Source organism: Lycorma delicatula, chromosome 9 (genome assembly GCF_047948215.1).
Source record: "Lycorma delicatula isolate Av1 chromosome 9, ASM4794821v1, whole genome shotgun sequence".
Classification (NCBI taxonomy): Eukaryota; Metazoa; Arthropoda; class Insecta; order Hemiptera; family Fulgoridae; genus Lycorma; species Lycorma delicatula.
In genome coordinates this window covers 45,615,677-45,631,381 of record NC_134463.1, presented here as the reverse complement: position 1 = coordinate 45,631,381, position 15,705 = coordinate 45,615,677, and the positions used below count along the sequence as shown (strand labels likewise).

Genomic DNA, 15,705 nt, shown 5'->3' with positions numbered 1-15,705 from the left:
GAAATGAATTGCATTTTTCATAACATTGTCATGCAGCCAGCCGTGAGTGACTGTGGATCATATTCTTGCTGTCTACTGTAATAAAAAATCAAACTTTCTGGTACCAGAAAATTTACAAGTGCACACCTACTTAGCATGTATGTGGCTAAAATAGATGTATGTATTATGCTGGTGTTATTTACTTTTACAATTGATAATGTATTCATTTAGTTGCAGTTTAAACCCAAGCATTTCTGGATGAATGGAAAGATAGAACTATTCTTCAAGGGAGGTTATATTGTTGAATAATCTATAATAAATTAATATTAAATACATGGTCCTTTTTTTGTACACATAGAATATTTAGGTTAACATTAATGTTTTGTTTGTAAGATGTTTTTGGTAAATAAGAATAATAAGATGGTGATCTAAATCATTTGTTATTGGTCACTTACTTTGACAGTTTTATAAAAATAAAAAAGATCTAGCTTTATCAATATTTAGTTTAGTTTTGCACTACATAGACTTGTATTCACTCTACATAAATAATATATAAAATTTATTAGTTTATTTACAGTTTATTAAATATTACATCCAATTTAGAAAACTATTTAAGAATAAAAATAATTTTATCTTTGGTCAGGATCGGTTCCAGTAGCTAAACTAATTTCAACATTTTGTGTCGTGTCACCCATTTGTAAATCATCATGACCAAAATTACTATCGATACGTCGCCGTTTTGAATTAGGAGGGGGTTGACAACATAACTGACGAAATACACATATGTAGCAACTTAGCAATGCCAGCATTGCAAATGTTCCAACCGCTAATATCGCTATTAAAGCGAGACTAATTTCTTCTTCTTCTTGAACCTTCTTGTCTGCCATGTCTGAAAAATAATAAGAAACAAAAAATTATTAAAACAAAAAAATAATAGATTTTTTTTTGCGTAGAAAATTTATATATTTTATGAAAGGGTTAATAGACTGGCTTATGGAATGAAAAGAAAGCTGTTTCAGTATTTCTTGATTTTTCCATTAGCCTGGCACAGTTATTTAAAATCCACTCATGAGAAGGTTTAAAATTACATTTGGAGTTAAAAAAATCAACTTAATCTTTTAAGAAAGGTATTTGATTTTTCTAAGTTTGTTTTCAAATAACAAAAACTATTACTGGCTGCATTATGAAACTATTGGTGAAACATGACTGGTTTTTGTTTTAATTACTTCTCTACAAAGTAATAGAAAAATTTTAGAACTGTAACAAAAATAGCTGATCTTAAATCTATTTTTAAAACTAAATCAGTCTTTCAGTTTTTCACTATCACCTTCAGATTTTTGGCTATAATCATTAAAAGAATAACTCAAAAATTTTAACTTTATTATCTCAACGTTATATAAATTTGATATTATAATATATGTAGCCACTAATCACTATACAAATTTACAAGCCCCTCATATTATGTATTTACAAGCGACCTTGATAACTATTATGTATTATGATATTAATTATTAACTAGCATGTATTGTAATAATACAATAATGCATTATTTCATTAATAACTATCATTTAGTATGTGACAAAAATAAATAAAATGAAAATTTTAACTAATATTTTGCAGAAATTGGTGTCTATTTAACTGAGAAATTACTTTTTTCTTTTATGTCCAAGAAGACTTCTGCATGTACAAACCAGTAGTAGTCACTCATCATAGATTCAACCAATCCAGCTTGATAACACTGTTCTATTTGTATTATTTCTTGACATAATCTTTCTCTTTACTCTTTGTATAAGCATCCAAATTTGGAAGGAAGAAGCCAAGATAAGAGTAAAAAATTAAGACCTTCTCTATTAATAAATTTTCTGTTTCAAGAAAACCCTTAACAATATCTTTGAATTATTTCTATGCTGCTAGTTCCTTAGCATTATTCAAGTTGCTGTCAAACAAGTGATCATGAATTAATTTTCTGATTTCAGGCCTGATGTATATTCATCCTGTCTTTCAATTTAACATCACATAATTATGGAAAAACCTGAGTTAAATATTTAAAGCCAACCTCATCTTTAACAAAATTTTTCATTAGTCCTTGTTTTAATGTAGATGGTAAAGTAAATTGGTGAAGCTTAAAAAGAGTACTATTCTTAACAGGTTGTTGTCCTGGAGTGAAATTATGTTTTTGGGTAGTTTTTAAATGACCAAAACCAACTGATAGCATGAATATTCCATAAACACAAGAAAGAATAGTATTTTGTAAAGCCATCCTGCAAACAGGATGGTGATCTGTTTACAACCTGTAAACTCATCCTGTAAAAACATGGTGACCTAATAACTTTAAATCACAATCGCTGTAAGTGTTTATTGTACTTTAAAAACAGACAGCGTACTTTCATGTTTTCATCATTTTTAGAGTATGAGCTGTTACTATAAAGCTAACTTATTTGATACAATATTGGCTTTTTTTTATGAATCTATAAGTAAATGCTGTTCATCAACCCGTGTAATCCCCTGATTAAAAATCAACCCATAAATATCAAAGCACATCAAACAGTGAAATTTTAATATGATTGTTTAATAAATATCAATGGAACATGAGCCTAGGAGTTCTACTTTCTGTTTAGATAAATATTATATAAAATACATAAATGCAAATACATATATGTTTAGACAAACTAAATCACTAAGTTCTGCTTGTGTGATGAGACATGGCTAAATATTTTTTTCTTTTATATTGTTTCATTTTGTGAAATCAGTGCTTTTGAAGCAGTCAAGAGAACCCTCATCAGAATCAGAAGTTTTTTAGCAAGAAGATGATGTTGTTGCATCATTATAATATATACTTAAGTTATAATGATGCAGCATACAATTTTAGGGAGTGATAAGTTCAAAATGTGATGTGATAAAGTATTTTTTTGAATACTTATTCTGATTTAGTATAAAAAATACAATATAAACACCTACTTCCTTTCCAGTTTGAAAAATTGTGTTGACCAGTTACGTGTTATAAATAATATACGAATGATTTAAAAAAAAAAATTCACAACATAATGCATTGTACATTTATGTTTTATTTAGATAATTTGGATTCAATGTGGGAAATTTATCCCTGTCAGGTCGGGCAAAAGAAGGAAAGGATATAAATTCCCATTGCTTGTGTTCTATGTATTAACATTCTCAGTTTCAGCTTATGCAATCCAAATGCAGCAAAAAATTACATTGTGATTTAATTATCCAGCATTAATGATTCCAGTTGATTGAATTTTTAAGCTCTGACTGGCCAACAGAAATTGTCTTGGTTAGTTGTAATGGCATACACGAGTGGACGTTGTTGAATGTTAGAAATGATTGCTCTAATCATGAGAAGTATATTATTATTTTAAAACTGTATAAACTTCATAGAAAATGACCAGTAAAAAAGAAATATATCAATTACATTTTAACGAAGTGTTTTGAATGGATGTACTGCATGGTTTCGTCTAACATGGGTTTTATCTTATCTGCTTTGATATCAAAATCTGAGCATAAGATTGAATAAATCTAAATTCTTTGACCAACTAGCATGCGTTGTTTTAATCAAATTAATTTAATGAACAGTTTACATAACTCCAGGGAATTAGAGCTAAATTAAATTTTTCCTGAGGTAAATAGTCAGAGCTAACTGATTTTTTTTACTTTGCTGTGCTTTGACAACAACTAAAAAATTCAACTGTCAAGAATTGCTATGGTAAATGAAACTACATTTTAGAATTTATCAAGAAATGACTATTATATTAAAACAACATAGGTGAAATATTATTATGTAAATACTGTATGTGTAATATGTATTGTGTATGTAATTATTAAAGTTGTATTACCTCATAAAGTACAAAAATTACTCATTAAGATATATAGTTGTACATAAAATTTAATAAATTGGTACTATTACTACTACTAAAAATCTAACAACTATTATTACTAACTGTACCATCCTTCTTTCTGTTTCCATTTTAGCCTCCAGAACCAGCGTAAGGTATTACTTCAGAGGATGGATGAGGATGATATGTATGAATGTAAATGAAGTGTAGTCTTGTATAGTCTCATGTTGACCATTTATGAGATGTATGGTTAATTGGAATCCAACTCCAAAGAACAGTGATATCCATATGATCTATTCAAATCTGTATAAAAGCCTTTACTAGGATTTGAACCTTAAAATTTTCAACTTCAGCTGAAATCAGCTGATTTGTACTAACTGTGCCAGTGATATTTTGTAAAATTATCTCTAAATACTGCCTAACTCTAAATGTTGTTTAATAAACTTGCAGATAGCTACATAGCACCACCAATTAAATACTTTTTTAGTTAATTTTCATTCGTTATCAATCACCATGAAAAGTAACACAGCAAATTACATTAAAGTTTATAAAATTATTAAATTTCTCATCAGTTTAATTATAATTTTGGTCTAGTGCTAAATTTATAGTTATTTAAACAATAAATAGATAAATATATGGCACCAAAAACGTAATCTAATAATTTTGTACTTGTTTGAAATTAAGTTATGTTAAAGAAGAGATTTTAAGTTCACCCCTGGATACTTCCAGATTGTAGTGTAATAAAAATATAATAAAATAATTTGAAAATTAATTTTCTTATTTTAATTAGATTAATTGACATTTGTTTATTTGTATACAAAATTCTGCAGTACACTCATTTTTAAATGATTCAGTTTTTATGAAATTTTGGTTTATAATTTTTAAACTGGACACTGTCACTTCTTGGGGAGTATTAAAATACTCAAATGAAAACTAGATGTTTGTTTTGCAGAATAGCAAATTGAAATTCACAAAATTCTAATTTAAAAATGTAGATCATTTTAATAAATAAATAAATCATAGCTAAATCAACAAACCACTTATAGTTGATCTTTTAACAATCCTTTAATAAAGTAAGCTTTTTGAAAAAAATATAAATACATCTTTCACATTCCATCCACATTACAAGTAGAATTCATGATCCTCTTATTTAACACTTAAATGATTAACTTACAATTGTATTCAATTACCATAAACAATTATTTTTAGACATGTGTCTTGAAGAAGTTGGTAAACTGTATGTTCTTATAACTTGATGGTTCCATAACACTTGCTAAATCTCAATGAGTAGTGTACTAGAAAATTGAGGAAGTAAGGTTAATATCAAGTAAGGTTATATCAATAGTCTAAACCACATTTGATAAACAAATTTCATAAATCCTCAAAAGTTAAGCAACAGGTGTAGTTTCACTGAAGGTTATTGGCATTTACTAGTTGCTTCTGAATATATAAAATCAGTGTTGGTTAAAAAATAAACCACATTTACATTTTTATTTAAAAAGGAATGATACACTAATCATTTTTTGTCTTATATTTGGCCATATGCATATCTGTTAAAGAGGGCAATGTCATAATTCTTCCTCTTAAAGGGGAGAGGATATATCAGTCACAAAAGAGAAGAAATCACTGGTTTAGACCATCAATTGTTTTACATTCTTGGTAATAGAAAGAAAATCTCATATGGCGTCAAATGGAAGAATGAATTCTCTAACATAATATGCTTATTTTATATTATAATATAATATTTCAGCACCCATGAATATGAATCATGTAGACCGATTTAGAAAAAAAAAAAAAAAAACATTAATTTATCCATGTCTTTATATTTATGAATATGCAAGCAAGAATAGTCACTTATTCTTAATAAATAACAAACTTCAAGCTTATGTGATATAAAAAAAAAATTACTTCTATCAAACCAGAACTATTTTCGAGTAACTCAACACAATACTTCGGTTTACGAGAGATGGCCTGGTTATCCTTCTGTTGTCATTTTTAATAAATTACAAAATCTTCCCACGGTTATCCTTCTGTTGTCATTTTTAATAAATTACAAAATCTTCCCACAGTTTATTTCTGTAAAAGATTTTCTTTTACAGAAACAATATTACTCTGCTGATAAATTTTTAAATAATACTAATTAATAATTTTAAAAAAAACCCTGACTTTTGTACATCTAATTCTACATAGACATAAATATTTGCTTAAATAATTTTCGTTAATATTATGTTTAGTATCTTCATATACAGTGTTCAAAAAGTGACACAACCTTATGGGAAAATAAGCAAGTTACAATAGTTGCTGAAAGTGGCTTACATTATGTGGTTCACATAATAGAATATGACATTGCATGCTCTTAAGCACATGTTATAATGTTTGTTGAGGAATTGTAGCAACACATCGTTTAATTTTGCTCTGGAATTCAAGGATGGTGTGAGGATGAGTTTTGTAAGTAGCAACCTTAAGGCAACCCCCACAAGAAAAAGTCAGGAGGGGATAAATCAGAAGACCAAGGAGGCCATAACCGTTTCAAAATCACTAGTCCATGAAAACAATGATCCAAGAAAGTCATAGTACCGTTGGCTGTATGAGACATAGCATTGTCCTGCTGAAATCATGTGTTCTGTAGCTGGTCTGGAGATGCAGTGTTTATGAATTGTTGCACCATCTGTATGTAGCGCTCACTGTTCATTGTGCCATGAAAGAATGAAATGAAGATTTGCCTACAATATCACAGTGACATTGCACACCAAACACCTATTTTTTGTCTGTGCAGCTGATGTGGATTTTCTGTATACCAAATGTGTGAATTTTGTGTATTCATGAATCCATCAAGGTTGGAACTATGCCTCTTCAGACCAAAACCAATCATTGAGTTCTTCGTTATCTGGTATTACATATAACATGAACCACTGACAGAAAGCTACATGTTTTCCAGTGTCTGCAGTTAACAACTTGTAAGCAACACAAATTTTGTGCGAATGCATCTTTAAATACTTATGCAACGCCATGTGGGCACTACCAACAGAGAGACCAGACTGGCTAGATAGGCATCATACAGACTTATTGGGACTAATAGATATGCAGTTTGCACATCGATCAACTTTTCTGGGGGTAGCATTTTCGTTCGACAATTTTTGGTTGCATCTGGCAGATTCCCCGTCTCTTGGAACTTGTCGTACAGCTGCTTGGTGGAGGAATTGTTTGGTGCATCCACACCATACTTTTCTGTAAAGGCATTCTGAGTCTGGGCATAACTGTAATATCTAATGTATTGGGAGACAATGAATATTTTCTGCTGCATCGTGTAACCAATTTTTCCTCAATTAAACCTTCAATAAAAGATGGAAGAATTTCTTCCATAAGGTTGCATCACTTTCTGAACATTCTGTTCTTTTTTTTTTATTGTTCTGCTCAAGCTTTGCATTCTCCTTTGATCCATCCATGCAAATGTTAGACAATTATTTTTATATTCATGGAGAAGCATATCTAATCATTTCTGATTTATATAAGAAACAATATATATTGTTAACAAAATGTGTAGTTATGTTGTTTTATATTACTATATATTTTTTATTTAATTTTTTTTTAATTTTCTATTTGTAATATGTATGTTACAGTTTGTTCAACTTGAGAACAATTTTAAACTCATTGTATTGATATGTGGACTTGATTTTTTGTTATTATAAGTTCTACCAGTACAGTTTATTAATTAAAATAATCCGTTGTGTTAAAAATGTTTTTTAATTAAAAATTATATTGTTTTAATTATCAACTTTTTTCCATACAGTTTTCCAGAACATTACTTTCTCGTATCTCTGTAATTAGTATTTTAGTTACTTGAGCTTTGCAATACGTATAAGCTACTTGGTATGGCAAACCCTTTTCCTTCTTTAATTAAAAAGAGAAATGAACATTAGTTCTTTTATTGCTCTCTGTTCATTACTCATGTCTTTAGTCATTATACTTTTTTCATTTTCTTTTTTTTTAATAATGTTCAGTTCTTCAGATATTAAGAATAAAGAGGAAAACTTCTGTAATAAAGGTTTTCATTTGAATGTTAAAGGTTAACATGTGAATGTTATAAATATTTCATTATCTTAATTATTTGTATTATTCCTTTTTTTTATTATCCATAATTTATAAATGATATATTAGTACAATGGCACATGTTAGAAAATCATCCTTTATATTAGATTTAAAACATTTATAAGAAATATTTCTACAGTAAAGATACAAAAGAGAAAAATAATAAAAATTTATTGATAAAAAAAATAATAAAATTGTTCTTTTTGTCTGCTTTTTGAATTTATTTATAGTTTTATGATTTTAGACATCTTTTTACAATACAAACTATTGTTGTTTATCTGTTTCTTTGATACTGATTTGGTACAACCAGCTTAATTTGGCGTTTAGTAAAGATGACCTCATTTTAATCAATGACAAGGGAATCCATAGTGCTTCTGAAAAAATATTACGGGATACCGGCACAAGAAATAGGCTGGTCTCCATGGCGCGAGTGGTAGCATATCGGCCTTTAATCTGGAGGTCCTGGGTTCAAATCCCGGTCAGGCATGGCATTTTCACACACACTAAAAATCACTCATCTAATCCTCTGAAGCAATACCTAATGATGGTTTTTGAGGTTAACAAAAACATATATGTGTGTGTGTGTGTGTGTGTGTGTATATGGGGGTGGTATAAATAATATAAATAATGGGAAAAAAGCTAAAACTTTTGGTATGAACTCATTTTTAAGGTTAACAATCGGACATGTTATTATCATCTGAGAAACATATATTTGGTGTCCATAAGTATGAATTACACAGGTCAATATTCAGAAAATTAAAAATGTTAATTATCTTTGCGTTTATATTTATGAATGTGCAATCGTTGCTAAAGAGAATAGTTACTACTTATTCTTAAAAAAAATAACAATATCCACTTCTACCAGACCAAACAACCCGAACAGTTTTTGTGCAATCTTATACTCTTTCTTGTTTTTGTACAAGAAAGGGTTTATGCTTATATTGAAATTTTTAATAAATTATCAAATAATTTGAAAAATCTACCCACTGCTTTTTAAAAAAAAAAGAAAAAGTAATTAATATTAAATAATTATTAAATATAATTATTGTTAAAAATTTTTAGTAAATTTTTTTCCCCAGTTAAATGCTTTAAATTTTAGTTTCACTGGTCAGATTTACTAATGTAACATTTGAACTCATAGAAATCATTTAAAAGATGCCCTTAAAGAGCTGTTATGCTCTGGTCATAGAAGGTTTCATTCACCCTTGATGAAGTACTGCTTAGAAGGATGTTTAAGTGGAAAATTAAAGTATATAAGGAATTATGTAAAAATGTATTCTACTCTTTGAGTAAAATTTTGAGATATGAGACCTGTGGTGGCTGTACCTCTTCCTTCACTCTGTTGTCCAATAATAACCAAAATTAAATAATGCATAATACATAATGCATATGTATTTACAAAAATACATCCTGCCAAAATGTTTCGATCAGCTAATGTCCCCTTATACTGTATAACTATACAATATATTTATACAGCTGGTAAAGAAAAACATGATCAAAATTACTGTAAAAAATTCATAATGAGTTCATGAATTAGTACTGTTAGTACTGTTAATGAATTAAGAGGCATACAGTTACACACATGTCTATGGGTTACATTTAAAGTTCATTAGAAAAAATCTAGAACATCCTAAACTACATATTTATCTTTAATTTCATTTATAACCTAACCTCCAAGAATTGCTGGCCCCACCATGATTGGCACACTCAGTCTTGGGGGGGGGGGGGCCTTTCAACCTCTAACGTCTCCGTTGGCCATGCTGAGCCCGGTTATGTCGTTTTCCCAGCAGCACCACTTGATTCACTGGGACTAGGTCCATTCAATTGCCTGCCTCAAATGGGGAGGGTTACATACTTGACGTGCTCTGTAAGATATGTATACATATTGTAACAGGACCAGTATAATGGTCCATGGTAATGGATTTTTCCAATTAAGAAGAAAGAAAGAGAGAATAATAATAATAATTAAAAGAAGAGTCCAGAAGGAATTAAAAGGGATTTTTTCTCAGACTATTAGGTCCATTTAACAATCTGCTCCTTATCATATAGACAATGGCACCTCCAAAAGTTGTTGTTCGATCAGAAGAGATACTAGACAGAATAAGAATTTATAGAAAAACCTAACGGCGCGGACAATGAAAATTATTACCTTTAAAAAATTAAAGGGATGAGGCTGGTACTGGTTTTGCAGGCCAGGCAATATAAATACTGCCAGGGACCAGCGGACAACAGTAAGTAGTACTGCGAGGACGTGTTCGGAGCAGTCGTGATAACAAGCGAAAACAGATTAGTTTCGCAAGTCTGAGTTCGACGCGGTTGCAGTGACGGTGATATCAGTAAAGTGTAATAACAAAAGTGAGGAGTACGTCACGAGCATTCCATTGTGGGCAGTGGGTGAATGCAGGAAGTTGTTCGGTAAGTTATTGGTAAACAATAGTGAAAGTGACAGTATTCTACTCATTCATAAAGTGTAAAATTATATCTTACGTAAGTATATATCTTACAAATATCTTATATAAGTATATATCTTACTTGTGTGTGTAAGATTATATCTTACACTTTATGAATTGTAAACGGTAAACAGAATGGCTTTTTTCATTGTAAACGGTAAATGTAATATTTGCAGAAAGTGAATTGTATAAACTTTAGACTGTTCAATTATTATCTTGTAATGCAAATTATTTTTTATCAATCATTTTAACGTTTTTGGTAAATTGACTGTATTCTGATTTTTAGAATTTAAGTGTCATTAAATAAATCTTATCCTTTTTATTTTAATTAGTATTTTTTATATACGTTTTATATGTTTTATATATACGTATTGTCATTATTTATTTTATTTTCTAGGTTTTTTCAGTAATAAATTGCATTTAAAAGAAATTTTTAGTTTTGTTACTTTCTCAATATTCTAGTTGAATTGTGAACACGTGTAAATATGCATATATATCTATGCATTTATAATTCTTGAGAGGTTTCACGTTACTCTTTTGATGTAATTTTATTATTTTACTTATTTTTTTTATTTTTCCAGTTAATTGGAACTGATTTTAAATAATAACTTTATTGGCAAAAAAAAAACTTATCCTACTCTTGGATAAGTATGGTAAAACTTGTACAATCAGATTCTTATTATGAAAGTACTGATTTTTTTTTAATCTTGCCTAGATTTAATACTATATAACTATTAAATGAAACAATAGAAAATAGTTTGAAAAGTTTATAAGGGAAGAAAGAACAGTCAACATAAAGTTTATTGATTTCAGGTGGAAAAAAAAGAAGAAATGTATAACGTCACTCAGGGATTTTTCTTTTTATAGACTCGTGACAAAAAAAGCTATAATAAACTAAGAAGCAGAAGAAACATTTCTATCTTGAAAATGGAATGAAACTGTTATGAGACAGAGTAGACATAAAGCCTTGCCGCACTATGTCGTCACAACACCGAGTAATCTGTTGTTACTTTGAAGAACATCTAATTCCGCCTAAAGTTATAAAAACCTAAGGGACTAAGCTATTCGGCTGAGTAATTGTTTTGTATGTATTATTTTTATAATAGAGAGTAAAGACCGTTAAAAAGCTTAAGAAAAAATACAGTATAGTTTTGTTTATGTTTATTACATACATGTATTTTATTTTCAGACATTAGAGGTTACTTATATTTTTACTACAAAGTAATTCTAAATTTTCAACAAAGAAAAGAACATTTGTTGAATATATGAGTTAATAAACATTTAAACAAAATAATTAATTTTTTATATAAGTAGTACAATACAAACATTTAATTAAAATAAAGCTTTTATCTTTCTGGAATTATTATTTAAATAATATTGTTTTTGGTCTGTTAAATTTATTTTACACAGTTTATTCATTTCCATATGAGGTAATCCATTATTATAAAATACAAGGGAATCGTAATTTTTATATTTTACATCCTAAAATTACCTGCATAATAATTCTACATCTTTTGTCTTCTATAATTAACCAATCCCAGATTTCTTCTGTTGAAAAAATTACCTTCTGCTAATTTAATACAGAATTTATAATACATCGCTTTACAACAGAAAGGGGGTAAAAACATCAATGGTAATTGCTTTCTCTAAGAGTAATGATGTTTACTATACAACCATCTCTGCGGTTAACAGTAAATGGTGTTATTTATAGGGGTGAATATCAACCACATTTCGGTCGGTTGCTGATATACAACTGTATATTTTGGTCGGTGTAGAAGGCAATAAGAAACCTCTTCATTCCTTACTCTTCCTACTATGCCTGCTATGTTTGTTATTCTTAAATACAATGGGATTGATGGCAACTTATGTAAGGCCGCCTGCAACTATTGTAGTCACAACATTAAACTTAAAAATTACTAATTACGCGGTCATCCGACATTGTTACTACTTTATAATTTTTTTCAAAAACATCCCATCAATTCAATTTATTTTATCTTCATTCTATTTTAATTTTTTTTTTGTTTATTTTAAAGTGCGGTACATAAATCTACATATAAACTTACTATATTTTCATTTTTTTTTGTAACATTGAAACTTAAAAATCCTCTATCCTATTGTGTCTGAATTCATATTGCCCTTGTTTAGCTGGTGAATAAAATAATTTTAACAACAAATTTTTACATCTTAAATATATTTTTTCACGAGTATTAACGAATTTTTTTAAATTATTACTTTTTTTACTTCCCTGGCATCATAGTTCTAGAGCTGTAAGAAGGAAAGTCTAGTAATCAGTTAAAAAATTGAGTATGATTTCTTTTGCATTTCTTGATGTTTCATGACCCAGGAACCCTCCCAATAAAGTGGGGGGTAACGTACGTACATTGGCGAGTTTGAAGCATAATAACTTTTGACTGGTTAAACCGATTTTGATGAACTTTTGTGCAAAGACTGAACTATATGAAGCAATTTGTTGGGAAAATTTTTCGATCAATATCTCCAGGGGGTGGGGTAGATAATTCATTGGGGGTCAATTTTATCAAAATTTTGGAAACAAAACCCCACTTTATATTAAGCCCAATACATAAGTACATGCTTTTCTTACCATTAAAAAAAAAATTTGGAGTAGGATTTTTTCTCTTCCTTGTACGAGGTATTGGACCGATTTTGACCAATCTTGATCATATTACTTCTATATATGGGCAATTGATGCCATTCAATTTTCAACTTAAAAGGTCAAGGGGGTGAAGCTATAGAGCAAGGTCACCCTCAGTAACTCAAAATTTCGCCTAATTAAGGTCATATTTTTCTTAGGCACATTTATTAACAATTAAAAAATAACAATATTTATAAAAATCTTTTTTTGCAAAATCGCACCCCAATCCCAAAAAATGCTATTGTAGTCGTCTTCTATCTTGTGACGTAACAGGTGAGCGGTAGAATTAAATAAATGAATAATATTTAAAATGTAAAATAGTAACTCGGTCCGGCTAGGTCTCAAAATCGATTGCCCAGTCGACTCGGTGCCTGGTGTGTTAAGCTTCGAGTCTACACCAGTCTGCCGACCGTACAACGAAATTTGTTCTATGTAAGTTGTGAAATTATATTAGGTTAGTTAGTGCCGACCGACGCCGCTAGTACCCCCACACCCTCGCGAATTAAATACATATGCGCGCGCGCTTTGTTAGAATTATTTAATTAAATAACGAAAAAATATTATATGTAAATAAAATGATAAATATTTTTAATTAAGGTGTATGTGTAAGCCGTGCATCAGAAACAACTGAGTTGTCAGCTTTTCTTTATAGTTATACTATTCCACTTGTTGTGTTTCAAACAATTTCTTTATGTAAGAGTTTTGTTATTGGTTCTAATACATTCATTATTTTGTTCTCTTTAAGTCATCATAATCGTTATTTAATGTTTAATTATGACAAATAATTTGATATACGATTAATTAAAATGTGTTAAACTCTCCTGGAATTACAGGGGTTCAAAAACTACACAAACGAGCAAATATACAACGAAAATATATAATTCTTCGTTTGACGTAATCTGGTATAAGGTTAAATTAAAAATTCATGTGAAAAGTGAATGAATTTTTTTATATATATCAACATTTAAAAAGGCAGTTTTAAATATGAATTTTTTAATAACAGTTTTATGATGCAAATGAATGTAAATCTGGGAAAAGGCGATTATTAAAAAATCTCTCACGATATGAATATTTTTTCATTACACGAACCCATTTGTGTTTTTTTTTTTTTTTTTTTTTTTTAAAAAAAAACTTGTAAACAAACCGGAATGAATTAATAAGAATTACTAGACTACAAAACTAAATTTGTCTGGAAAAAATGTACAAAAATGAAATGCTGCCGTTGAATGAATATTCAGGTACGGTATTCTAGAATCTAGATCAATAAACAATTAATATGACAATAGCAACCTCTATGTGTTATGTGTAATATTTAGATAATACTCAATTTACAGTGAACGTTTAAACCTTGAAATTACGTGGAATGAATTAATTTAACTCATTAAAGACGATCTGAAATGATAAAATAAATTGAAATATTACTGAAAAATCCCTGATTTAAATAATTAATTATGTTATTGTTCGTGTTAGTTATCGACCCGTAAAAAAAACTTATGAGATTATAAGAAAATTTTATAAAACGAAATTAGAAAATATGTTTACGCTGTATAATGTAAAAACTTATAAAATTGGAAAATAAATAAAATCTAGTTTATATTATACAAATTTTTTTAACGATTGCGAACATAATTAATACATTTAGATATAAATCGAAATGCCTGCTTATTTGTAAATTCCTTAAAAACTCAGGATCCGCTGTGTTATTCTGAATAATTGTTGTATAGTTAACGTTTATTAATTCAAGAATCGGCAGCTGTAGATTTTTCTTAAAATTCACAATCAGAAAAACGACAATTTATAATTTATTACTATTTTGATATTTAATTCACATTCAATTATCTCCATTCCACTTTCAAACGAGAGTATATATTGTGTTTTCCTGGAAGATCCACGTAAGGGGAAATACAATTGAATATTAAGTTTAAGGAAATGTACTGGTTGCTAAGCAGGAGATTACAACTTTCACTACAAACTCTGAAACTGATTTGGACCTATGGATCCAGCACTGGAGTACTACGAGCAGCAGCAACGTTGATGTAATACAAACAAATTACTGAGAAATATAACAGAGGTGCCTTTGTTCGTAAGATTCACGAATATCTGGGCTTATTGTTTATTCGAGGAGAAATAGAGCTGTTCGATACAAAATATAAAATGAGGCTAAAAAACCGCGTGGACTATTTAGGTATTAACCTTATAGACAATAGTGAAGACGTTAGAAGGCTAAAATAGTTATTTTAGCCACGTGTTAGACCTTCGTGACTTTAAGTGATTTGAGTTGGATCTGCATCAACTGATTGTGTTACCCAAAATTGATTATTTTACTCCGTTCAATTTTAGTTGTTATTCTTTCGTTATTAATTTTAGTTTTAATTTCATTTTTTTTTCACTCAGTGTTTCATCGTTTCTCTTGTTTATGTATTCTTATGATTATTTTTGTTTATTGTGCAATCGACGGTACTGTTCTCTGACTCAATGTTATATGTGTAAGTACATTGAATTTTCTGTTTAGGAAAATTAGTATACAGTTTTTAAGGAGATTCAATGGAAGCCTCGCTGCATGTGATCATGTTTATTTATGATTTCTTTAATATTGTAAATTTTATTTTGAGATAAAAAAATTTAAAAAATTCAATTGCAAAATGTTATTATTTTGTAGTTTTACACAGCAACAGGAAATATA

At 29.1% G+C, this 15,705-nt stretch overlaps 1 protein-coding gene across 1 annotated transcript in view; it reads right to left on the bottom strand.

The window, feature by feature from the left end:
• Positions 1–608: 608 nt before the first annotated feature.
• The window catches only part of LOC142330464 (uncharacterized), a 42,195-nt gene continuing 27,098 nt past the window's right edge, over positions 609–15,705 (bottom strand). Inside the window, exon 2 of the mRNA XM_075375706.1 lies at positions 609–868. Coding sequence (XP_075231821.1) covers positions 609–866 — 258 coding nt within the window. The 5' untranslated portion in view covers positions 867–868. The remainder of the gene's footprint in view (positions 869–15,705) is intronic.